The sequence below is a fragment of the Pseudopipra pipra genome, chromosome 13 (genome assembly GCF_036250125.1).
Source record: "Pseudopipra pipra isolate bDixPip1 chromosome 13, bDixPip1.hap1, whole genome shotgun sequence".
Taxonomy (NCBI): domain Eukaryota; kingdom Metazoa; phylum Chordata; class Aves; order Passeriformes; family Pipridae; genus Pseudopipra; species Pseudopipra pipra.
Genome location: NC_087561.1, coordinates 21,238,718 through 21,262,903, shown reverse-complemented (window position 1 = coordinate 21,262,903; position 24,186 = coordinate 21,238,718). Strand labels below are relative to the sequence as shown.

The window sequence follows — 24,186 nt, the reverse complement described above, 5'->3', positions numbered from 1 at the left end:
TTGTATCTGAGCGTGTCTGAGTGTGCCTGAGTGTGACTAAGTGTGTGTGAGTGTGTTTGAGTGTGTCTGGGTGTGTGCAAGTGTTTGTGAGTGTGTCAGACTGTATCTGAGTGTGTCTGGGTGTGTGCGAGTGTGTCTCAGTGTGCAAGAGTGTGCCTGAGTATATATTTATGGGTCTGATTTTTTTCTCAGTGTTTGCAGGTGTGTCTGAATGTAGGCGATTGTTTCTGAGTGTGTCTGAGTGTGTCTGAGAATATTTGTGTGTGTGCAAATGTGTCTGGGTGTGTGCGAGTGTGCCTGAGTGTGCCTGAGAGTGTGTGAGTGTCTCTGAGTGTGTGAGAGTGTGTCTCAATGTGTGCGAATGTTTCTGAGTGTGTCTGCATCTGTGGGAGTGTGTTTGAGTGTTTCTGAGTGTGTTTGAGTGTGCTCAAGTGTGTCTGAGTGTGTGCAAGTGTGTCTGAGAATCTCTCAGTGTGCCTGAGTGTGTCTGAGCATGCCTGAGTGTGGCTGAGAGTGTCTGGGTGATGGGACTGTGCTTGAGTGTGTCTGAGTGTGTTTAAGTGTGTCTGACTGTGTGCGAATGTGGCTGAGTGTGTTTGAAACCCTGTAGGTTTCCTGTAGGGAATTTGGTTTTTGCAGGTGCACCAGGAGCTCAGTGCTGAGCAGAGAACTTTCTTGGGAGAAAGTCTGACTTGAGTGGCTATGGGAGAAGTGGCCAAAGGGGGAGGAACGAGCAGGAAGCACCCACGGGGGCACCCCCACTGTGACAGCTGCTCCAAGGGCTCCCTGCCACGTGCGGAACACGGATGTGTCCCTGAGGGATTGACAACAAATGCTGTCCATGTCAGGCAATCACAGCTGTTCTGAATGTCCTCCAAGCCTCTCCACAGCAAAAGGGGAGAAGCCCAGCTTGGTACAGCGAGGGCTGAGCCATGAAGGCTGCTGGGAAGGAATCTCACTCTTCCTGGAGTCAGCTACTGTTGTCAAATACCTCTGAAATTCTAGGGATAACAGAACCCTCAAACCCTGCATTGCTACTGTTAAAAAGCAAGGCATTAATTTATTCACAATGCTGTGGGCTGTGGGTGACCAGCCAAAGGCCTCCACACAGACAGAGATTCAAAACTTATTATTCCATTATTCCATGGAAGAGCAGAGTTGATTTCCAGACGAGTTTTAGGCAGAAAGGTGAGCTTTACATCGGGAGGTAAGTTGACAAATCACTGCAAGAAAGGGAGGTCAGGCTCCAGCAGGAGAGCAAGATTCAACATTCCAGGGGTCAAGAAGCCACCCAAAACCATTGCAGCGTGGGGAACCTTGAATGGCTGTTTCCGTGATGTCACAGGACTGTTGCCCCACTGTCGCTGTGATGTCACTGAAGTGCTGGGTGGCCATTGCAGTGTCCGTGGAACGCTCTCATTCAGGCACCAAGGGCCTCAGCTTGCGGTGCAGTTCGTCACGTGCTCGTCGCAGAGGAGTCTTCGGATTGAGGATTTCTCAGCGGAGAGTTGTGAACGGGCGTCCAAGAGGAGTTTTTGGATTGAGGAGCTCTCAGTGGAGACCCTGCAAACCAGAGAGCGGTTTTCTTTTCCCTCCCCCAAGGGGCTGTGCCCCTTGGACTGCAGCACAGCTTTGCTAAAGTGTTTTGGCAAATCTGTGCTGCAGTTCATGAGTTTGTGCTCTTTTCATCAAATTTATATTTTTCTCCAGACAGGCCCTGCCAGGTGATGGATTTCCCGAGAGGTGAGTAGTGTTTGTTCCTGGGGGCAGCACAACTGGCTTTGGCATGGCTGTGTTCTTTATGCTCTTCCTTAGGCACTGAGATGATTTAGAAACAAAACTGCCCTTAAGATGCCCTTAGTTTGGTAGAACTCCTGTCAACAGCTTTGTCTAAAACGGGGGGTCTGTGTGTGGACAGCATTTGGAATGGAACTTGAGGGGGTTCTGTGCCCTCCACTGGATAGCCTGTGGAGTCTGTTTTTCTGGGGAACTATTTTCAGCAAGCTAAAGAGAACTGATGCTTGCCATTTATTAAAAGAAAAACCAAAAGCCAACAGAACAGAAAAAGAAAAAAAAGAAGAGGAAACTTCTTTAGCTCTTTAGCTAAAGCTGCTTTAGCTCTTGGGCAGAACAGAAGCATTGACTGTTAATGGACAATTTACATTTGCTTGATGGAGTTTCTATTTGTTTTATTTCCTGGGAAAACAGCATAAAAAATAGACAGGAAACTGTAGAAGAAGATGAATGTGGGGTTTTGTCCTCTTCTCTTGCTTGCTGTGCAAAAGAACTGTTGCTCCTGGAGAGATGTTGTGAAAGAAAAATGCTCTTTATTTGGGTTGCCTTGTGTGATGGGATTCCCCACAAGAGGCAGTTTTCTGACAGCATCTGGTTCATTTTCCCTTGCCCATTGCAGACGGAATCACCAGTGGATATGGAGGTGGACAGAGAGCAGCCCGTCCTTCTGTGAGTGGAAAAGGAAGCTTTGACGTTCCCAGTTTTTAAGAATCATGGAGCGAGCTGTGAGCTTGGCCTGCTACAACAGAGTGCCAGCCTGAGGGATGGTTAATGGCTGTCTTGTGTTTCCTTTGTCCCAAGCCTAAGGACGTGCCACCCGAGCTGGAGAATCCCAGAAATCTGCCACCTGTGTTCAATTCCTACCTGCAGTATTGCCTGTACGGGAATGTGAGGCCCCGATGGCCCACCAGGCTGCTTCTGCAAGTAAAGTGGCTGCAGGTGAAACAGCTGTCCAGGGATGGGCTTTGTCATCAGCTAAACTCAGAGGCATCAGGAGGCCTCCTCTCCTACTAATCCCCAGTCTTGGTGCTTTTCAAATGACAACATAGTAGCATCCTAGAATAGTTTGGCTTGGAAGGGACCTTTAAGTGGCATCTAGTCTCACCCCCCAGAAACGAGCAGGGGCATCTTCAACTAGACCGGGTTGCTCAGAGCCCTGTCCCACCTGACCAGGGGTGGGGTATCCACTTCCTGTGCCAGTGTTTCAGCACCCTCATTCTAAACAATGACTTCCTTAGATGTAACCAGAATCTATCCTCTTCCACTTGAAAACCATGACCCTTTGTCCCATTGCAACAGGCCCTTTGAAAAAATGTGTCCCCTTGAAGGACTGAAAGGCCACAATAAGCTCTCCCTGGGACCTTCTCTTCTCCAGTGCCATCCCTCGTGGCCTTTCCTCCGAGGAAAGGTCTTCCACCATCTGGTCCTGTCTGTGGCCCTGGCTTGTACTTTGGGAGGACACTTGGTTGTACCTGGTGGCAAAAGACCTGGAGTAGAATAATAGCAGGTCCAGAGGCTGAAATGGTGTTGGTGGAGGGGGACCCAAGGAAGCAGTCCCAGCCAAGTGGTCAGAGTATTAATGGCCTGGGAGAAGGAAGGGGCTGTGGGGAGCTCACTGCGAGCCTCAGAGGGGGCCCAGCTTGTCCCTCCTGCCACACTCTTTGAGGTTTCTGCCACCCAAGGAGGGACAGCTGAGCGGGCCTTGTCCCAGCCCCATTTGCTGCCTGGCACATTCAAGCAGGCCAGAAGTGCTCCAGGGTTCTGGCAGGTTTTGTGGCAGAGAGAGGGAGCTGCACAAGGTGCCACTGGGCTGTCCCTGCTGGGAAGGAAGGTGGCAGCCAGCACAGGGAGGGGCAGGGGTGGAATGCACACACTGCTCTCCCTGCAAGCCAGAGCTGAGTCCATCAGCACTCTGCCCCTTGTGTCCCTGCTCTTGTCTGAGTGCTGAGAACCTCCACCTCAGTGCTCTTCAGAACAATACACAGGCCTGCATCCTCCTGGGGTTGACCTTGCTTAGAGGTACGGGAATTTCCCGAGGAGGGGTTTATGCTCCTCATCATTTGTGACACCTAAAATAGCCCAGGTCTTTAGAGAAGAGGAACCTAAGGGAGTCCTTTGAGTTTTCTGAAATGGAAAAAGGCCCGAGACAGCAAGTGGCATTCCTGAGCACTGGCAAGGCAAACCTCCTTGCTGCAGACACCTTGAGAAATTGATTAATGGCCTTATGGGCCGTGTTTACCTGCCCATCTGCTCAATCTAGTTGAGAAAATCTATGCAAACTGAACAAGAAAGTGACCTTGTGTCAAATGACTCTTTTGTTATTTTGTGTAACTATCCAACCTTGCAAGGGACAGAATGGTGACTGTCCCTGACTCTACTGACTGTCCCCAGGACACAACAGCAGCATCAGAACCTCTGCTGGCTCCCTCTGATTCTGGACAGGAGGCTGAAGAGAAAGAAGTGGAGAAGGAACCTGTGGCTGTCGGAGAAGTAATGCCTGAAGGGATAAAATCAGTAAGTACCAGCTTTGGTTAGCTCTGCCATTGGTGTCATTCAGAGCTGCAAGTTCCTGAGCAGCCAGTGCTTGCCATGCATGGCTGAAGAGTGTGAGGGCTGTAGCCCTGCCATGACATGGTGCTTCAGCCCAGCCACTGACACCTGGAAACGAGGTTTTGACCCTTCCTGTTTAGTCTTTAGATTGCCGTGCAGGATTCCTAGGAGACAGGAGAAGCTGTCCCCTGGACGTACCTGCCCCTCCACAGGGCCTATTTCAGAAAATCCATGAAAAATGAACAAGAAATTGGCCTTGTGTCAATTTTGTTCTTGTTAACTATCCAACTTTGCAAAGGACAGAATGGTGACTGTCCCTGACGCTACTGACTGTCCGCAGGGCACAAAAGTTGCACCAGAACCTCTGCTGGCTCCCTCTCTTTCCGGTCAAGAGGGTAAAGAAGAGCAAGTGGACAATGAACCCGTGGCTGTTGTTGGAGCAGCAGAGCCTGAAGGAGTGAAATCAGTAAGTGCCAGAGTACATTAGCATTGCCTTTGGTGTAATTTAGAACTTGTGATCAGAGCCAGCTTGCTTTTCATGGCTGAAGAGTGTGAGGGCTGTAGCCCTGCCATGTCATGGGCCCTCAGCCCAGCCACTGACACCTGGTAAAGGGGATTTTGAACTTCCAAGTTGAGCCAGTGTCCCTGGCAGGACACATAGGAATAACTGTGGCCTGGGTTTACCTGCCCGTCTGAACAGCCTAATTGAGAAAATCTATGCAAACTGAACAAGAAAGTGGCCTTGTGTCAAATGACTCTTTTGTTATTGTGTGTAACTATCCAACCTTGCAAGGCACAGAATGGTGACTGTCCCTGACTCTACTGACTGTCTCCAGGGCACAACAGCGGCATCAGAACCTCTTCTGGCCCCCTCTGATTCTGGACAGGAGGTTGAAGAGAAAGAAGTGGAGAAGGAACCTGTGGCTGTTGGAAAAGTAATGCCTGAAGGGATAAAATCAGTAAGTGCCAGCTTTGGTTAGCTCTGCCGTTGGTGTCATTCAGAGCTGCAAGTTCCTGAGCAGCCAGTACTTGCCTTGCATGGCTGAAGAGTGTGAGGGCTGTAGTCCTGCCATGACATGGTGCTTTAGTCCAGCCACTGACACCTGGAAACGAGGTTTTGACCCTTCCTGTTTAGTCTTTAGATTGCCGTGCAGGATTCCTAGGAGACAGGAGAAACTGTCCCCTGGATGTACCTGCCTCTCCACAGGGCCTATTTCAGAAAATCCATGAAAAATGAACAAGAAATTGGCCTTGTGTCAAATGACCCTTTTGTTACTGTGTGTAACTATCCAAGTTGAGTCAGAGTGTCCCTTGCAGGACACACAGCAATAACTGTGCCCTAGAGGGTAGTTGCCCCTCTGAACGGCCCAGTTGAGAAAATGCATGAAAATTGAAGAGGAAACTGCCCATGAACTCGTGTAAATCCAGTCTTTTCTTCTCATCCGTTCACTTTGTGAAGTGGGCAGCAAAAGACAGTTTAAGAGCCCAACTGGTGGCCAACAGCATCTTCCCAAGGGTTTGCATTTGAACTATGATCTCAGGACATCTCTGCAAGCCACCTTTCTGACAGAAACTAATTCTTGCCACAGATCCTCAAGAGGCCTGGTGGGATATCTAAGTCAGAGCAATATGCAGCACTGTCTAACTAGTTGGTAAAGAGAGCAAATTTGGGACAATGGGATGTAATGCTCTGCCCTGAGAGGCAGCTGGGACTGTGGAGGGGCTTCAACTCCCCTAATCTGATAGATAGTTAAATTGGCCTGAGACATGCGCACTGTAGAACTGAGGCCCGTAGGACCAAGTGCATGTCTAGGCTGGTTTATAATGTGTAAGCAGATTAAGGTGGTGTGAAACTATCCAACCTTGCAAGGGACAGAATGGTGACTGTCCCTGACTCTACTGACTGTCCCCAGGACACAACAGCGACACCAGAACCTCTGCTGGCTCCCTCTGACTCTGGACAGGAAAATGAAGAGGAAGAAGTGGAGAAGGAACCTGTGGCTGTTGGAGAAGTAATGCCTGAAGGAATGGAAGCTTTGGTTAGCACTGCCTTTGGTGTCATTCAGAGCTGCAAGTTCCTATTGTTTTAACAATATTTGCTTTGTCCTAATGTTGATCAGGGCTCCTGGAGAAGCCCCAGGTCAACTCTCAGAAAGCAAGGACTGGCCTGTGCTGGAGCTCTTTCCCCTTGGGTAGGGATGGTTAATGGCTGTCTTGTGTTTCCTTTGTCCCAAGCCTAAGGACGTGCCACCTGAGCTGGAGACTCCCAGAAATCCGCCTCCTGTGTTCAATTCCTACCTGCAGTATTGCCTGTACGGGAATGTGAGGCCCCGATGGCCTACCAGACTGCTTCTACAGGTAAAGTGGCTGCAGGTGAAACAGCTGTCCAGGGATGGGCTTTGTCATCAGCTAAACTCAGAGGCATCAGGAGGCCTCCTCTCCTACTAATCCCCAGTCTTGGTGCTTTTCAAATGACAACATAGTAGCATCCTAGAATAGTTTGGCTTGGAAGGGACCTTTAAGTGGTATCTAGTCCAACCCTCCTGCAATGAGCAGGGACATCTTCAACTGGACTGGGAATGAAATCAGTAAGTACCAGACTACATTAGCACTGCCTTTGGTGTCATTCAGAGCTGCAAGTTCCTGAGCAGACAGCGCTTGCTCTTTGGGACTGAAGAGTGTGAGGGCTGGAACCCTGCCATGACATGGTGCTTCAGCCCAGCCACTGACACCTGGAAAAGGGGTTTTGAACTTCTAAGTTGAGTCAGAGTGTCCCTTGCAGGAGGCATAGCAATAACTGTGCCCTGGACTACCTGCCCCTCTGAACAGCCTTGCTCAGAAAATCTATGTAAATTGAACAAGAAAGTGGTCTTGTGTCAAATTACCCTTCTGTTATTGCGTATAACTATCCAACCTTGCAAGGGACAGAATGGTGACTGTCCCTGACTCTACTGACTGTCCCCAGGGTAGAAACCCGACACCAGAACCTCTTCTGGCTCCCTCTCTTTCCGGACAAGCGGGTGAAGAAGAGAAAGAAGTGGACAGTGAACCCATGGCTGTTGTTGGAGCCGCAGAGCCTGAAGAAATTAAATCAGTAAGTGCCAGAGTACAGTAGCATTGCCTTTGGTGTAATTTAGAACTTGTTATGAGAGCAAGCTTGCTTTTCATGGCTGAACATTGTGAGGGCTGGAGTGCTGCCATGACATGTTGCTTCAGCCAGCCACTGACACCTGGAAAAGGGGATTTTGACCCTTCCTGTTTAGTCTTTAGATTGCCGTGCAGGATTCTTAGGAGACAGGAGAAGCTGTCCCCTGGATGTACCTGCCCCTCCACAGGGCCTATTTCAGAAAATCCATGAACAATGAACAAGAGATTGGCCTTGTGTCAAATGACCATTTTGTTATTATGTGTAACTATCCAACTTTGCAAAGGACAGAATGGTGACTGTCCCTGACTCTACTGACTGTCCCCAGGACACAACAGTGGCAACACAACCTCTGCTGGCTCCCTCTGACTCTGGACAGGAAAATGAAGAGGAAGAAGTGGAGAAGGAACCTGTGGCTGTTGGAGAAGTAATGCCTGAAGGAATGAAATCAGTAAGTGCCAGCTCTGGTTAGCACTGCCTTTGGTGTCATTCAGAGCTGCAAGTTCCTATCGTTTTAACATTTGTTTTGTCCTAATGTTGATCAGGGGTCCTGGAGAAGCCCCAGGTCAACTCTCAGAAAGCAAGGACTGGCCTGTGCTGGAGCTCTTCCCCTCGGGGAGGGATGGTTAATGGCTGTCTTGTGTTTCCTTTGTCCCAAGCCTAAGGACGTGCCACCCGAGCTGGAGACTCCCAGAAATCCGCCTCCTGTGTTCCGTTCCTTCCTGCAGTCTTGCCTGAACTGGAATGTGAGGCCCCGTTGGCCTACCAGGCAGCTTCTGCAGGTGAAACAGCTGTCCAGGGATGGGCTTTGTCATCAACTAAACTCAGAGGCATCAGGAAGCCTCCTCACCTACTACTCTCCAGTCTTGGTGCTTTTCAAATGACAACATAGTAGCATCCTAGAATAATTTGGCTTGGAAGAGACCTTTAAGTGGCATCTAGTCCAACCCTCCTGCAACGAGCCGGGACATCTTCAACTAGACCGGGTTGCTCAGAGCCCTGTCCCACCTGACCAGGGGTGGGGTATCCACTTCCTGTGCCAGTGTTTCAGCACCCTCATTCTAAACAATGACTTCCTTAGATGTAACCAGAATCTATCCTCTTCCACTTGAAAACCACGACCCTTTGTCCCATTGCAACAGGCCCTTTGAAAAAATGTGTCCCCTTGAAGGACTGAAAGGCCACAATAAGCTCTCCCTGGGACCTTCTCTTCTCCAGTGCCATCTCTCGTGGCCTTTCCTCAGAGGAAAGATGGAGGTCTAGATAGATACATCCTCCTGATGTGTATTGCTGATAACCAGAGGAATCCCACTGGAGCCTGTCAGAAACTGCATTTGGAAAGTAATGGCTCCTTTTGTTCTTCTTTGGTTTTTCGGTGCAGCATCGGTTTTTAGAAAAATCCAAGAGTCTTGCCAAGATGGCTCCTCTGATTAATGCAGTCAGGAGACCCAGAACAGCAGCAACAGAACCTCTGCTGGCTCCCTCTGTTTCTGGACAACAGGGGAAAGAAGAGCAAGTGGACAATGAACCCGTGGCTGTTGTTGGAGCGGCAGAGCCTGAAGAAATTAAATCAGTAAGTGCCAGAGTATATAAGCACTACCTTGGTGTAATTTAGAACTTGTGTTCAGAGTGAGCTTGATTTTCATGGCTGAACATTGTGAGGGCTGGAGTCCTGCCATGACATGGTGCTTCAGCCCAGCCACTGACACCTGGAAAAGGGGTTTTGAACTTCCAAGTTGAGTCAGAGTGTCCCTGGCAGGACACATAGGAATAACTGTGCCCTGGGGGTACCTGCCCGACTGAATAGCCTTGTTCAGAAAATGCATGAATATTGAAGAGGTAACTGGCCATGAACTCGTGTAAATCCAGTCTTTTCTTCTCGTCCATTCACTTGGTGAAGTGGGCAGCAAAAGACAGTTTAAGAGCCCAACTGGTGGCCAACAGCATCTTCCCAAGGGTTTGCATTTGAACTATGATCTCAGGACATCTCTGCAAGCCACCTTTCTGACAGAAACTAATTCTTGCCACAGATCCTCAAGAGCTCTGCAATGGCAGGTGCTGCTGCAGTACCACAACCTAAAGAAATCTCCTTGCCCGACATTGAAATGCCAAGCACAAGCACTGGCAAAAGAGGCACTGGGAAAAAATGCACGCAGAAAACAAGCACTGGGAAGAAAAGCTCTGGGAAAACCAGCACAGAGAGAAAAAGCTCAGACCAGCCACAACTGATATCCTCACTAACAAGTATTTACCTCGCCGATCTCAGTACGTATCATGTATTTCACTTCTGGTAGAGCAGTCCATGGTATGCATGTCAACTTTAGCTGTACTAAAGGAACAGAGTGTTTGTCGAGCCATCTGTGCTTCAGAGCTGCCTCTGTTGCTCTTGTGATTGTTGTTGTTACCAGCTGACTACAAAGGGCTCACAGCCCCACACAGTGGGGCTGCCTTTCGGATCTGTTGCAAGGTAGTATCTCTGTTTCACACGAGCATCTTTCATATTGTTTCTTTCAGAGGGCATTGTGAGTGAGGGGAACCCTACGAAGAAATACACTTTACAGCAGATAATTGGCCAAGGGTAAGTCCAATCTCAGCTACTTCCACAAAACCATGGGCCAGGGATTTTGCTGGTGTCATATCAAGCATGCAGTCAGGCAAGCTGCAAACATGGGCAGACACTGGGCTTACATCCTCCTGTCTGTCAGTTCTGATCAGTATTTAATAACTGTGGTCAGAAGGCATTGTCAAAGACAACTCGATGCTGGCAGTCTCTTGCCTGTAACAAGGAGCACGGCGTGGAGTATGTCCTATGTTTTCTCCTGGCCACCCTGCATGGCAGAGGGCTGCTGGGCTGCTGGGCTGCTGGGCTGCTGGGCTGCTGGGCTGCTGGCTGAAGCCGAGTGTTTTATAAACACTCTGGGCAGCAGAGCTCTGCTCTCTGGGCTGGCTTTCTCACCCAGGGCCTAAACGCCTTCTCCTTTCTTGGCTGCTGCTCTGTTTCTAGGACTTTTGGAACAGTTTTCCGAGGAGTTGACATTGCCACAGGAGGACAGGTAAGGGCCAGCACCCCTGGCAGATTGTGCAGCTCTCGAGTGCTTTCCCCTCCACTGGGAGCTGTGGCCACAGCTCTGGGTGGCCACGAGATCTTTGCTGCAGAGACTCTTCCTCTGAGGGCAGACAAGTGTCAGCCTGCAAGACACGGTTTGGACAGACCTTGTCCTTATTAAGTCCCCAAAAGAACACAAGGAGGGCAGGGGTATCTTTCAGAGAAGGACACCTTTGCTCAGACTTATTTACTGACTATGCTAAGCATCAGCTACTTGGTGGCTCCTTACCCAGCTGCAGTGCTGCACTTGGGAAGTGCACTTACACAGGAGTCTGCAAGGGATCTAAAGGCCCTGAGCGCTGCTCATAACCCCGGCCACATCCATAAAATACCCTAGAATGGGTTATTCCTTTTCAAACCCAGAAAAGAACTGCAAATAGGAACTGGGTTAAAAACGTCCTTTAGAGTTGCAAAATCCAACTTCAAGATGTTAGAAAGTGCCGGGATTGTATTTTTTTGTGTAACCCTCATGACCTTTTAGGATGGGATTTCCTCCATTATGGATTGATTGTTTGCAGACCATTTGTCCAGAGTTTACAAGGCAAAATGTCTATAGCCATGTGTCCTGTAACTGGCACACAAGGGCGAGTGGAGGAATCGTCTCTTGTCCTGTCAGTTAAGAAGCTCTGGTGTCTAATCCCAGGCAGTTTGGCCCACCCTGGCTCCATCATTCCAAAAACACCTGCTCCATGTGTGTTGTGGTCCCGTGCAACAGACTTCTCAAGTCTGTGGCTTTTAATCGCCTTTCAGGTGGCCATCAAGAAGATTTTTCTTGGAGACCAAAAGCATCAAAGCGAAAAAGTTGTAAATGAAGTTACGGTCCTGAAGAGAATGAGGCACCCCAATATCATTCGCTATATAGACAGGTGAGGGGTTCTGGGATTATGACATTGAGGTTCATCGACACACTGCAAGCCAAAGGCTAAAAAGCCACTTTGGTCACTGGAAGAACATGGAGCTCTTCATTATTTCTCAACGCCTCCACCAGCAGTGGATGGGAGGAGCTTGCCTTGTGTCTGCCTTGGCCTTTTCTGGTATAGGTAGTTTGAAGCGTGTCTTCCAAAACCTGCATCTGCCATATCTTCCTAAAGCCACAGCCCTTCAGTTCACTACCTCCCTCTTCTTTTGGGGTCTGGTTTTTTTCAAACTGACCATCTTTTCTGTGCCTTAATGATACGTGCTGATAAACCCTCCTAGAAATTATTGCCCTTGGGGTTTTCCCACTATTTTCTGTTGCTGTGGATGCCAGGAAGACTAGGCTCTTGTTTGCACAACCACACAATGTGCCAGGTTTTAAATGGTTTTCCCTGTTTCTGAATGCACTTTATGCAATGCTTTCCAAGGGGTTGACCAACATCTGCCCTCAGTGGTGCACACCCTCCTCCCATGGCGAAGTCTGTGTTGCCTGCTTCCTGGAGTTCAGGCTGGAAGGGATGAGTTAAGATGATGAAGCAGCTGATGGCAATGTCCTGGTTCCAGATTTCTCTCTGCTGTCACTAAACTTCATTTTTGCCTTGCTTGCCATCTAAGACATCTCCTTTTTCACAGATGAGCCTTTCTCATTTAGCCTGCTCAGATTCTCTCTTCATTTACAAGTGACCTGGCAAGAAAACTCAACTGCAGTCTTTCCCATAAGGTCATTTAGCTGGGCCCATTCGTCTCCATGCTGTGGGTTTCTTCTTTCAGCTACGTTTTCAATGAAGAACTCTGGCTGGTGATGGAATATGTGGAGGGATGCACCTTAGCTGCTGTGGTTTCCAAACAAGCTCTTGAGGAAGAGATGATAGCCTCTATCAGTCAGGAGGTAAGGGATGCTGCTCTTGCTTCTGACAGCTTGGACAGGATGGTTCTTTGCAAAAGGTGGTAAGAACAGGAGTGACTTCCTGTTCAGAGCTTTGTTTCTGCGTTGCTGTTATGATGTGGAGAAGAAAAGAGCATCCAAGTGAACGACCTGCCAATCTCACTGCATTTCTTGTACTCTGTTATTATACTCCTATAATGTTGTTGTACTTTCTTTTTCAGTTTAATTTCATTTTTTTTATTTAATATTCTCCCTTTACATCTTGAAACTGGAGCATGTCTGCACTGCAGTCTTTGCCTGTAAAAGCAGACATGCTGCTGGCAGAATTTTGACCTAACTGCAGAGATAAGTAGAGACTCATTTCTCACATTCCCCATCTTAAAAGGATATTCCTGCACCCAAAAAGCTGTTTACTTCTGAAAAGTGACTAACGTGCCACTTCCGAGTCTGCTGTTTAAGGCCAGCAATAAAAGCTTTCTCGTGCAGACTTCACCCCTGAAGTGTTCCAGTTCTTAGTGAAGGGAGGGATGTTTTCTCTTTTTGGCAAACCATCATGTGTCACCTGGATAGAGAGAGCACAGCCACAGCAGTCAAGACTGCCTGGGTTTGGAGGGGACAGTGTGGAACAACAATTGACGTGTCACCTGGAAATTTGATCTTTTAGAGCCATTTCCGTTTTTGTGCAATAAAATCAACCTAATTAATTTTTCCTCTTGTGTTTCTGTGTTTAATCTCAGTGCCTGAAAGCCCTGGACTTCCTTCATTCAAATCGAGTGATCCACAGAGACATCAAAAGTGACAATATACTTCTGGGAATGGATGGATCTGTCAAATTGAGTAGGTGTTCTTGGTCAGGCACAGCGTTCCTGGGAGGCAGGGTCTGGGGTTGCCTTTGAGTGCCTGCCAGTTCCTCAAAAGTGGTGCTGGTGGGAGCACCCAGCCCACTGCTGTAAGCTGAGAGCAGAGCTGCAATGTGCAGAGAGCTCTAGAGAGGATGAGGCTGTCAAGAGTGCCTTTGGTTTGGGTATGTCCCTTCCAGAGGAAACAGAGCACAGCCACTCTTCCAGCTAGATTCAACACTGTGCTCTCAGACTGAGAGTGGGGAATTCTTATGCTTGCTTTCATAATTCAAGCTGGTTTCAACACTGTTTCTTTTGTTTGCAGTTGGTTTTGGCTCCTGTGTTTGGCTCCTCCGTGCGCAGAGGAAACAGACATCAGTTCACGGGACTCCTTTCTATATGGCACCAGAAATGTTGAGAGGAGACAGATATGATGCCAAAGTGGACATCTGGGCCCTTGGGATCACAGCACTAGAAATGGTGGATGGTTCTCCAGAGGTAAGGTGCAAATACTGTCAGAGAGCCCTGCCTTTCTCCCCTGAGCCATATCTTTCTCCCACTCACATCAGCTTGAACTAGTCCCACCAAGGCCCACGTCTAAAAGTGTCCTGGAGCACATCTGCTCACAGGAGAAGCGACATGTGCCAGTGCAGAAATGGGCCGTTTTGGCCTCCCACAATGCTTGAATTCCTCCTGTGCTCTTTGAACTCCCTTGGAGCTGGATCTCCCAATGGCAGGAATTTTTCAGCAGCAGGATTCTCCGGTTGGAGAATTACTGTGAAAAGCATTTCAAGGGGATCTGCAGGCCAGAAGTCTTTTCAAACTTGGACCAGTGCCCACTGCTTACCTGACCCTTTCAGGGCAGGTCACTGCTTCTAGTACTGCCACAATTATGTATTAGCCAGTACATTTCTAAAAGTAGGTTCTAGCACAGCTCCTTGTAGTAAGCCAATGTATTTTCAAGTTTGCAGTTGTAGATGCTAATTCCCTAAAATGAAATGACCCGCTCTTACACCAAAGGAGTGTGCAATAGCCCAGGAAGGCATACCGGGATAAAACCCCATGACTAACAGCTGATACCAAGTTAAATGCTGCACAGTTAATTCCTGAGGAAGGCAACAATTACGGAAAATGTCAGTCTTCCAGTCCTTCTGAAAAAGGTCCCTGACTTTTCTTGGAAGACTTCTTTTGGATTGCATTTGCCTTGCAGAAGGCAGCAAAAAGAGTTGAAGGGAATTAGCAGGACTGGTCTGGATGCTGAAAATTCTCTGCTTCCTTAAGCTCAAATGTTGATCAGGGCTCCTGGAGAAGGCCCAGGTCAAGTCTCAGAAAACAAGGACTGGCCTGTGCTGGAGCTCTTCCCCTCGGGGAGGGATGGTTAATGGCTGTCTTGTGTTTCCTTTGTCCCAAGGCTCAGAACAAGCTACCTGAGCTGGAGACTCCCAGAGAACTGTCACCTGTATTCCATTCCTTCCTGCATTCTTGCCTGAACCGGAAGGTGAAGTGTCGATGGACGGCCAGGAAGCTGCTGAAGGTAAAGTGGCTGCAGATGAAACAGCTGTCCCTCCTGCCCCTCTCTTTGAGGTTTCTGCCACCCAAGGAGGGACAGCTGAGCGGGCCTTGTCCCAGCCCCATTTGCTGCCTGGCACATTCAAGCAGGCCAGAAGTGCTCCAGGGTTCTGGCAGGTTTTGTGGCAGAGAGAGGGAGCTGCACAAGGTGCCACTGGGCTGTCCCTGCTGGGAAGGAAGGTGGCAGCCAGCACAGGGAGGGGCAGGGGTGGAATGCACACACTGCTCTCCCTGCAAGCCAGAGCTGAGTCCATCAGCACTCTGCCCCTTGTGTCCCTGCTCTTGTCTGAGTGCTGAGAACCTCCACCTCAGTGCTCTTCAGAACAATACACAGGCCTGCATCCTCCTGGGGTTGACCTTGCTTAGAGGTACGGGAATTTCCCGAGGAGGGGCTTATGCTCCTCATCATTTGTGACACCTGAAATAGCCCAGATCTTTAGAGAAGAGGAACCTAAGGGAGTCCTTTGAGTTTTCTGAAATGGAAAAAGGCCCGAGACAGCAAGTGGCATTCCCGAGCACTGGCAAGGCAAACCTCCTCGCTGCAGACACCTTGAGAAATTGATTAAGGGCCTTATGGGCCATGTTTGCCTGTGATAGCAAGGTCCTGGACATGAAGTTGGAGGTGTAGATGGTGCCCTCAGTCCTCCTGATGTGTATTGCTGGTAACCAGAGGACTCCTGCTGGAGCCTGTGGGAAACTGTGTTTGGAAAGTAATGGCTCTTTTCTTTCTGTGTTTTTTCCTTTGGGCAGCATCCATTTTTAGAAAAATCCGGTAGTCTCACCAACATGAGTCCTCTGCTTGAGGCAGCCAGGAGATCCCGTGCAGAGAGGTTCACAACACCATCACCAGAACATCTGCTGGCTCCGTCTCTTACTGGAGAAGAGAGTAAAGAAGAGCAAGTAGAGAAGGAAAATGTCAAAGCAATGCCTGAAGGAATGAAATCAGTAAGTGCCAGAGTACATTACCACTGCCTTTGGTGTCATTCAGAGCTGCAAGTTCCTGAGCAGACAGCATTCGCTCTTTGGGACTGAAGAGTGTGAGGGCTGGAGCCCTGCCATGACATGGTGCTTCAGCCCAGCCACTGACACCTGGAAAAGGGGTTTTGAACTTCCAAGTTGAGTCAGAGTGTCGCTTGCAAGACACATAGGAATAACTGTGCCCTAGAGGGTAGTTGCCCCTCTGAACGGCTTGGTTGAGAAAATGCATGAAAACTGAAGAGGAAACTGCCCATGAACTTGTGTAAATCCAGTCTTTTCTTCTCATCCATTCACTTGGTGAAGTGGGCAGCAAAAGACAGTTTAAGAGCTCGACTTGTGGCCAAAAGCATCTTCCCAAGGGTTTACATTTGAACTATGATCTCAGGGCATCTCTGCAAGCCACCTTTCTGACATAACCTAATTCTTGCCACAGATCCTCAAGAGCTCTGCAATGGCAGCTGTTGCTGCAGCACCACAAGCTGAAGAAGTCACCTTTGCCAACACTGAAATGCCAAGCACAAGCACCGGGAAAGGTGACGCTCGGAAGAAAAGCATTCCAAAGGAAATCACGCACCGGCCGCCAACGCTGTCCCCACTAACACGACTTCTCCTTGCTGAACTCAGTACGTTTCATGTGTTTCCTGGTTGGTACAGCAGTCCATGGTATGCATGTCAGCTTTAGTTCTACTAAAGGAAGAGAGGAAGCAACAGAGCACTGTGGCTGTTCCTTCTGCCTCTGAGGGCAGCTGGGGCTGGATTCAGTTTTCCTGAGCTTCCATCTACGCTCCAGGCAAAGGCAGAGATGGTTTCTGGTTGAGCAGAAGGCTTTGACCTAGTGAATGACCTAGTGAACTCCTGTGTGCAGAGGGCCAAACCCAAGAGAATATTAGGGTTCCTAAATTCTCTTTAGACTCCTGACTCCTCACAAGTCATTGGAGTACAGAGACTTTGCTGAAATCTCTAAGGTTGAAGACAAGCCGTGTGGTTCTTCAAATGGCACAGGCAAGGTCCTCTTCAGAACTCAGTCTGCTGATCTGTGATGAGGCTCCTTGTTCTTAAAGCCCCATCCTCAGGGATTAGAACTTGAGATGCTGCTCTTGAACAACATAAAGGCTTTTTTTGGCAAACTGCTGAAAGGTTGGGCAGATTTCATCCTCTCCTGTAAACACCTGATAATATTCTTTCTGTTCTGAAAATGGCACTTGTTCATAACAGTAGATTCCAAAACTCAATTTAATTGCCAAAATTTAGTTTTTAATGCATTTAATTTAGTGCATTTAATCGTCAAAAACATTAAACTTTTGGCTGAATCACACGGAGTGTTTCTCTCCAAGAAAATAAAGGCTCTGTTGCTCCAGCTCTCCTTAAAGTTTGTAGACAACAAACTCTTGCATTGGTGCCTGTTCTTTTCTGACTTCTGTCTCCTCTGAGCATTTCTCCATGTGCTTAGTTTCCTGTCAAGGTAAACCCTCAAAAGACTGTGGAAAATCAGTCTTTGTGGAGCCACCTGTGCTTCGGAGCTGCCTCTGCTGTTGTGGTTATTGTTGTTGTTGTTGTTGTTACCAGCTGACTACAAAGGGCTCACAGCCCCACACAGTGGGGCTGCCTTTCGGATCTGCTGCAAGGTAGTATCTCTGTTTCACACGAGCATCTTTCATGTTGTTTCTTTCAGAGGGCATTGTGAGTGAGGGGAACCCTGCGAAGAAATACACTTTACAGCAGCAAATTGGCCAAGGGTAAGTCCAATCTCAGCTACTTCTACAAAACCATGGGCCAGGGATTTTGCTGGTGTCATATCAAGCATGCAGTCAGGCAAGCTGCAAACATGGGCAGACACTGGGCTTACATCCTCCTGTCTGTCAGTCCTGATCAGTATTTAATAACTGTGGTCAGAAGGCATTGCCAAAGACAACTCGATGCTGGCAGTCTCTTGCCTGTAACAAGGAGCACGGCGTGGAGTATGTCCTATGTTTTCTCCTGGCCACCCTGCATGGCAGAGGGCTGCTGGGCTGCTGGGCTGCTGGGCTGCTGGGCTGCTGGGCTGCTGGCTGAAGCCGAGTGTTTTATAAACACTCTGGGCAGCAGAGCTCTGCTCTCTGGGCTGGCTTTCTCACCCAGGGCCTAAACGCCTTCTCCTTTCTTGGCTGCTGCTCTGTTTCTAGGGCTTTTGGAACAGTTTTCCGAGGAGTTGACATTGCCACAGGAGGACAGGTAAGGGCCAGCACCCCTGGCAGATTGTGCAGCTCTCGAGTGCTTTCCCCTCCACTGGGAGCTGTGGCCACAGCTCTGGGTGGCCACAAGATCTTTGCTGCAGAGACTCTTCCTCTGAGGGCAGACAAGTGTCAGCCTGCAAGACACGGTTTGGACAGACCTTGTCCTTATTAAGTCCCCAAAAGAACACAAGGAGGGCAGGGGTATCTTTCAGAGAAGGACACCTTTGCTCAGACTTATTTACTGACTATGCTAAGCATCAGCTACTTGGTGGCTCCTTACCCAGCTGCAGTGCTGCACTTGGGAAGTGCACTTACACAGGAGTCTGCAAGGGATCTAAAGGCCCTGAGCGCTGCTCATAACCCCAGCCACATCCATAAAATACCCTAGAATGGGTTATTCCTTTTCAAACCCAGAAAAGAACTGCAAATAGGAACTAGGTTAAAAACATTCTTTAGAGTAGCAAAATCCAACCTCAACATGTTAGAAAGTGCCGGGATTGTATTTTGTTGTGTAACTCTCATGACCTTTTAGGATGGGATTTCCTCCATTATGGTTTGATTGTTTGCAGACCATTTGTCCAGAGTTTACAAGGCAAAATGTCTATAGTCATGTGTCCTGTAACTGGCACACAAGGGCGAGCGGAGGAATCGTCTCTTGTCCTGTCAGTTAAGAAGCTCTGGTGTCTAATCCCAGGCAGTTTGGCCCACCCTGGCTCCATCATTCCAAAAACACCTGCTCCATGTGCGTTGTGGTCCCGTGCAACAGACTTCTCAAGTCTGTGGCTTTCAATCTCCTTTTAGGTGGCCATCAAGAAGATTTTTCTTCGCGACAGAAAGAACAAAAGGGAGCTTGTTGTAACTGAGGTTTCACTCTTGAGTAGCATGAGGCACCCCAATATCATTCGCTATATAGACAGGTGAGTGGTTCTGGGATTATGACATTGAGATTCATTGACACACTGCAAGCCAAAGGCTAAAAAGCCACTTTGGTCACTGGAAGAACATGGAGCTCTTCATTATTTCTTGACTCTTCCAACTGAAGTGGATGGGAGGAGCTTGCCTTGTGTCTGCCTTGGCCTTTTCTGGTATAGGTAGTTTGAAGCTCTTGTTTGCACAACCACACAATGTGCCAGGTTTTAAATGGTTTTCCCTGTTTCTGAATGCACTTTATGCAATGCTTTCCAAGGGGTTGACCAACATCTGCCCTCAGTGGTGCACACCCTCCTCCCATGGCGAAGTCTGTGTTGCCTGCTTCCTGGAGTTCAGGCTGGAAGGGATGAGTTAAGATGATGAAGCAGCTGATGGCAATGTCCTGGTTCCAGATTTCTCTCTGCTGTCACTAAACTGCATTTTTGCCTTGCTTGCCATCTAAGACATCTCCTTTTTCACAGATGAGCCTTTCTCATTTAGCCTGCTCAGATTCTCTCTTCATTTACAAGTGACCTGGCAAGAAAACTCAACTGCAGTCTTTCCCATAAGGTCATTTAGCTGGGCCCATTCGTCTCCATGCTGTGGGTTTCTTCTTTCAGCTACGTTTTCAATGAAGAACTCTGGCTGGTGATGGAATATGTGGAGGGATGCACCTTAGCTGCTGTGGTTTCCATACAAGCTCTTGAGGAAGAGATGATAGCCTCTATCAGTCGGGAGGTAAGGGATGCTGCCCATGCTTCTGACAGCTTGGACAGGATGGTTCTTTGCAAAAGGTGGTAAGAACAGGAGTGACTTCCTGTTCAGAGCTTTGTTTCTGCGTTGCTGTTATGATGTGGAGAAGAAAAGAGCATCCAAGTGAACGACCTGCCAGTCTCACTGCATTTCTTGTACTCTGTTATTGTACTCATATAATGTTGTACTTTCTTTTTTCGTTTAATTTCATTTTATTTTATTTATTATTCCAAACTTTGCCACTTGAGGTATGTCTGCAATTGATGTGTCACCTGGAAATTTGATCTTTTAGAGCCATTTCCTTTTTTGTGGGATAAAATCAGCCTAATTAATTTTTCCCCTTGTGTTTCTGTGTTTAATCTCAGTGCCTGAAAGGACTGGACTTCCTTCATTCAATTCTAGTGATTCACAGAGACATCAAAAGTGACAATATACTTCTGGGAATGGATGGATCTGTGAAATTGAGTAGGTGTTCTTGGTCAGGCACAGCGTTCCTGGGAGGCAGGGTCTGGGATTACCTTTGAGTGCCTGCCAGTTCCCCAAAAGTGGTGCTGGTGGGAGCACCGAGCCCACTGCTGTAAGCTGTGACCAGAGCTGCAATGTGCAGAGAGCTCTAGAGAGGATGAGGCTGTCAAGAGTGCCTTTGGTTTGGGTATGTCCCTTCCAGAGGAAACAGAGCACAGCCACTCTTCCAGCTAGATTCAACACTGTGCTCTCAGACTGAGAGTGGGGAATTCTTGTGCTTGCTTTCATAATTCAAACTGGTTTTAACACTATTTCTTTTCTTGCAGTTGATTTTGGCTTCTGTGCTTGGCTTCAGCCCTGGCAGAAGAAACGGAGGTCTTTCATTGGGACTCCTTTCTATATGGCACCAGAAATGTTGAGAGGAGACAGATATGATGCCAAAGTGGACATCTGGGCCCTTGGGATCACAGCACTAGAAATGGTGGATGGTTCTCCAGAGGTAAGGTGCAAATACTGTCAGAGAGCCCTGCCTTTCTCCCCTGAGCCATATCTTTCTCCCACTCACATCAGCTTGAACTAGTCCCACCAAGGCCCACGTCTAAAAGTGTCCTGGAGCACATCTGCTCACAGGAGAAGCGACATGTGCCAGTGCAGAAATGGGCCGTTTTGGCCTCCCACAATGCTTGAATTCCTCCTGTGCTCTTTGAACTCCCTTGGAGCTGGATCTCCCAATGGCAGGAATTTTTCAGCAGCAGGATTCTCCGGTTGGAGAATTACTGTGAAAAGCATTTCAAGGGGATCTGCAGGCCAGAAGTCTTTTCAAACTTGGACCAGTGCCCACTGCTTACCTGACCCTTTCAGGGCAGGTCACTGCTTCTAGTACTGCCACAATTATGTATTAGCCAGTACATTTCTAAAAGTAGGTTCTAGCACAGCTCCTTGTAGTAAGCCAATGTATTTTCAAGTTTGCAGTTGTAGATGCTAATTCCCTAAAATGAAATGACCCGCTCTTACACCAAAGGAGTGTGCAATAGCCCAGGAAGGCATACCGGGATAAAACCCCATGACTAACAGCTGATACCAAGTTAAATGCTGCACAGTTAATTCCTGAGGAAGGCAACAATTACGGAAAATGTCAGTCTTCCAGTCCTTCTGAAAAAGGTCCCTGACTTTTCTTGGAAGACTTCTTTTGGATTGCATTTGCCTTGCAGAAGGCAGCAAAAAGAGTTGAAGGGAATTAGCAGGACTGGTCTGGATGCTGAAAATTCTCTGCTTCCTTAAGCTCAAATGTTGATCAGGGCTCCTGGAGAAGGTCCAGGTCAAGTCTCAGAAAACAAGGACTGGCCTGTGCTGGAGCTCTTCCCCTCGGGGAGGGATGGTTAATGGCTGTCTTGTGTTTCCTTTGTCCCAAGCCTAAGGACGTGCCACCCCAGCTGGAGACTCCCAGAAACCTGTCGCCTGTGTTCCGTTCCTTCCTGCAGTCCTGCCTGAACCCGAATGCGAAGCGTCGATGGACGGCCTGGCAGCTGCTGAAGGTAAAGTGGCTGCAGGTGAAACAGCTGTCCAGGGATGGACTTTGTCATCAGCTAAACTCAGAGGCACCAGGAAGCCTCCTCTCCTACTAATCTCCAGTCTTGGTGCTTTTCAAATGACAACATAGTAGCATCCTAGAATAATTTGGCTTGGAAGGGACCTTTAAGTGGCATCTAGTCCAACCCTCCTGCAACGAGCAGGGGCATCTTCAACTAGACCGGGTTGCTCAGAGCCCTGTCCCACCTGACCAGGGGTGGGGTATCCACTTCCTGTGCCAGTGTTTCAGCACCCTCATTCTAAACAATGACTTCCTTAGATGTAACCAGAATCTATCCTCTTCCACTTGAAAACCATGACCCTTTGTCCCATTGCAACAGGCCCTTTGAAAAAATGTGTCCCCTTGCAGGACTGAAAGGCCACAATAAGCTCTCCCTGGGACCTTCTCTTCTCCAGTGCCATCCCTCTTGGCCTTTCCTCAGAGGAAAGATGAAGGTCTAGATAGTTCCCTACGTCCTCCTGATGTGTATTGCTGGTAACCAGAGGAATCCCGCTGGAGCCTGTGAGAAACTATGTTTGGAAAGTAATGGCTCCTTTTGTTCTTCTTTGGTTTTTGGTGCAGCATCCATTTTTAGGAAAATCCAAGAGTCTTGTCGTGATGGCTCCTCTGATTGATGCAGTCAGGAGACCCAGAACAGCGGCACCAGAACCTCTGCTGGCTCCCTCTCTTTCTGCACAAGAGGGGAAAGAAGAGCAAGTAGAGAAGGAAGCTGCAAGTTCCTGAGCGGACAGCACTCGCTCTTTGGGACTGAAGATTGTGAGGGCTGGAGCCCTGCCACTGACACCTGGAAAAGGGGTTTTAAACTACCAAGTCAAGTCAGGGTCCCTTGCAGGAGACAGGAGATAGGACAAACTGTCCCTTGGGGATACCTGCCCCTCTGCACAGTTCAAAAATCCTGGCACTGCTGCAGCACCACAACCTGAAGAAGTCTCCTTTCCCGACATGGAAATGCCTCCACTGGCAAAGGAGGCACAGAGTAAACATGGACTAGGAAAATAGCCAATATCTACTCTGATCTTTGCAGCCACTTCATTTGTAAATAAACTTTTGTTGTTATTCATAGCTGGGAAGTCCCATTGATGGGGGGTTTTGTATGGTTTGGAATTGGGAAAGGGTTTCTTTCATTCATCGGCTCCAGACCACATTGCCTTTGGAATACATCCCACTGGCCTGCGTTTGCCCAGTCGTGGTACTTCTATATGAGGAAGAAAGTGCAATTGCAAGTCCAGACACAACCAGATGGAGAGTGGGGCAGACAAATCACCCTGTTGGGTACAGGTATTCAACTGGGACCGTAGAGCGTTTGAGTTCTTGACAAATGGGTTTGTATGACTACTTGCAATCTCTATGCCTGGATGAGAGTCTTCCTCAGCTGAAAAAGCAGAAGGTCAGCCCATGTGCTCCGAAGGGGCACATCTGATGCGAGGCTTTCAGAGCAGCAGTGTGAGGGGCTGAGCCCCCGCAGAGCCCGGGCAGTGCAGCCTCAGCATGCGCAGAGCCAGGCTGGAAGAAGCCCAGCCCGGGGTGCTTGCATCTTTCTGGGACCAGACTAATCTTCTGGACTCAGAGACAAACTGGGTGTGGGCTGCTCCAGAGGGGAATCGTGACCAGGCATGGAAATGCACGGACTGATGGGATTTGCCACCTTGGGTCTGCGCAGGACTCGAGAAGGGCAAAAGAGAGCAGAGTGATGGAGTCGTTTTTGGCGATGCCTCTTGACCTCTTGGTTGCCTCGTAGCTCCTGGGAAAGGTCAGGAGTGTCTGTGCCACTCTGGACAGAGGGGGAGGGAGCTGGGCTGTTCCACAGGCTTGTGCTCAGGTGAGTGTCCTTTAGGCATCCCAGTTCTGCCCTGGGAACTGAGGCTGACACAGAGGGTGACAGCCTTCCCTGGGAGAGGCCCACTGGCAGACAGGATATGGAGGATTCCCTGTCCTCCCTCCACATGGCAGAACATAGTGACATAAAAGACATTTAAATATATAGAGATTACAAAACAGGTGTGTATAATACATAGAGATTACTAAATGTGGGAGCGTTATATGGGGGGTGTGCAAATTTATAAAATATATAGACACACAATGTACTGCATAATTATTATTATATATAGATAGCGTGTTACAGTGCTATGGACATAGCTGTACTCTGTACTCTATAGGGCATTTGCACAACACCCCATAACTCTCCTGCACTGTAGCCCCTTATATAATGCTCCCTTATATATAGATAATTTATATATGTGTTTGTATATAGAGAGACTGTGTATATAGTGTGTATATATATAATGTATATATATAGCGTTTGTGTAAATATATATTGTGTGTATCTGTAGTATATGTATATAAATATGTATTTTTATAGACATTCGAAGGCCCTTCTATAGGTGCTACACACTGTAGAGAGAGGTATAATATCGTGTATAGGATAATGTATGATCTCTTCTGTAAACGATACCCTGTATTTATCGGTGTGTGT

General features: G+C 48.4%; 2 protein-coding genes across 4 annotated transcripts; both read left to right on the top strand.

Moving 5' to 3' along the window:
• The first annotated feature begins 1,287 nt into the window (after nt 1–1,287).
• Nucleotides 1,288–22,436, top strand: LOC135421740 (serine/threonine-protein kinase 4 homolog A-like). Its single transcript, XM_064670427.1, has 4 exons — nt 1,288–1,743; nt 2,414–2,463; nt 21,535–21,657; nt 22,275–22,436. Exons 1-4 carry the CDS (start codon nt 1,728–1,730, stop codon nt 22,434–22,436), a joined length of 351 nt encoding a protein of 116 aa, XP_064526497.1. The 5' UTR covers nt 1,288–1,727.
• On the top strand, nt 6,835–20,824 carry LOC135421724 (serine/threonine-protein kinase PAK 3-like). 3 transcript variants are annotated; one of them, XM_064670408.1, is made up of 18 exons: nt 6,835–6,932; nt 7,818–7,940; nt 9,520–9,754; nt 10,004–10,067; nt 10,494–10,542; nt 11,346–11,461; nt 12,282–12,399; nt 13,134–13,233; nt 13,561–13,733; nt 14,647–14,769; nt 15,555–15,749; nt 16,216–16,405; nt 17,455–17,518; nt 17,945–17,993; nt 18,797–18,912; nt 19,525–19,642; nt 20,023–20,122; nt 20,449–20,824. In XM_064670408.1, the coding sequence occupies exons 1-18, from the start codon at nt 6,924–6,926 to the stop codon at nt 20,700–20,702; spliced, it is 2,196 nt and encodes a 731-aa protein (XP_064526478.1). In that variant the 5' UTR covers nt 6,835–6,923; the 3' UTR covers nt 20,703–20,824. The 3 variants fall into 3 exon arrangements, with proteins under 3 accessions (XP_064526478.1, XP_064526476.1, XP_064526479.1); XM_064670406.1 differs by lacking the exon at nt 6,835–6,932 and adding an exon at nt 7,376–7,438; XM_064670409.1 differs by lacking the exons at nt 6,835–6,932; nt 7,818–7,940 and adding an exon at nt 7,392–7,438 and having other exon boundaries at nt 20,449–20,823.
• Nucleotides 22,437–24,186: the final 1,750 nt, after the last annotated feature.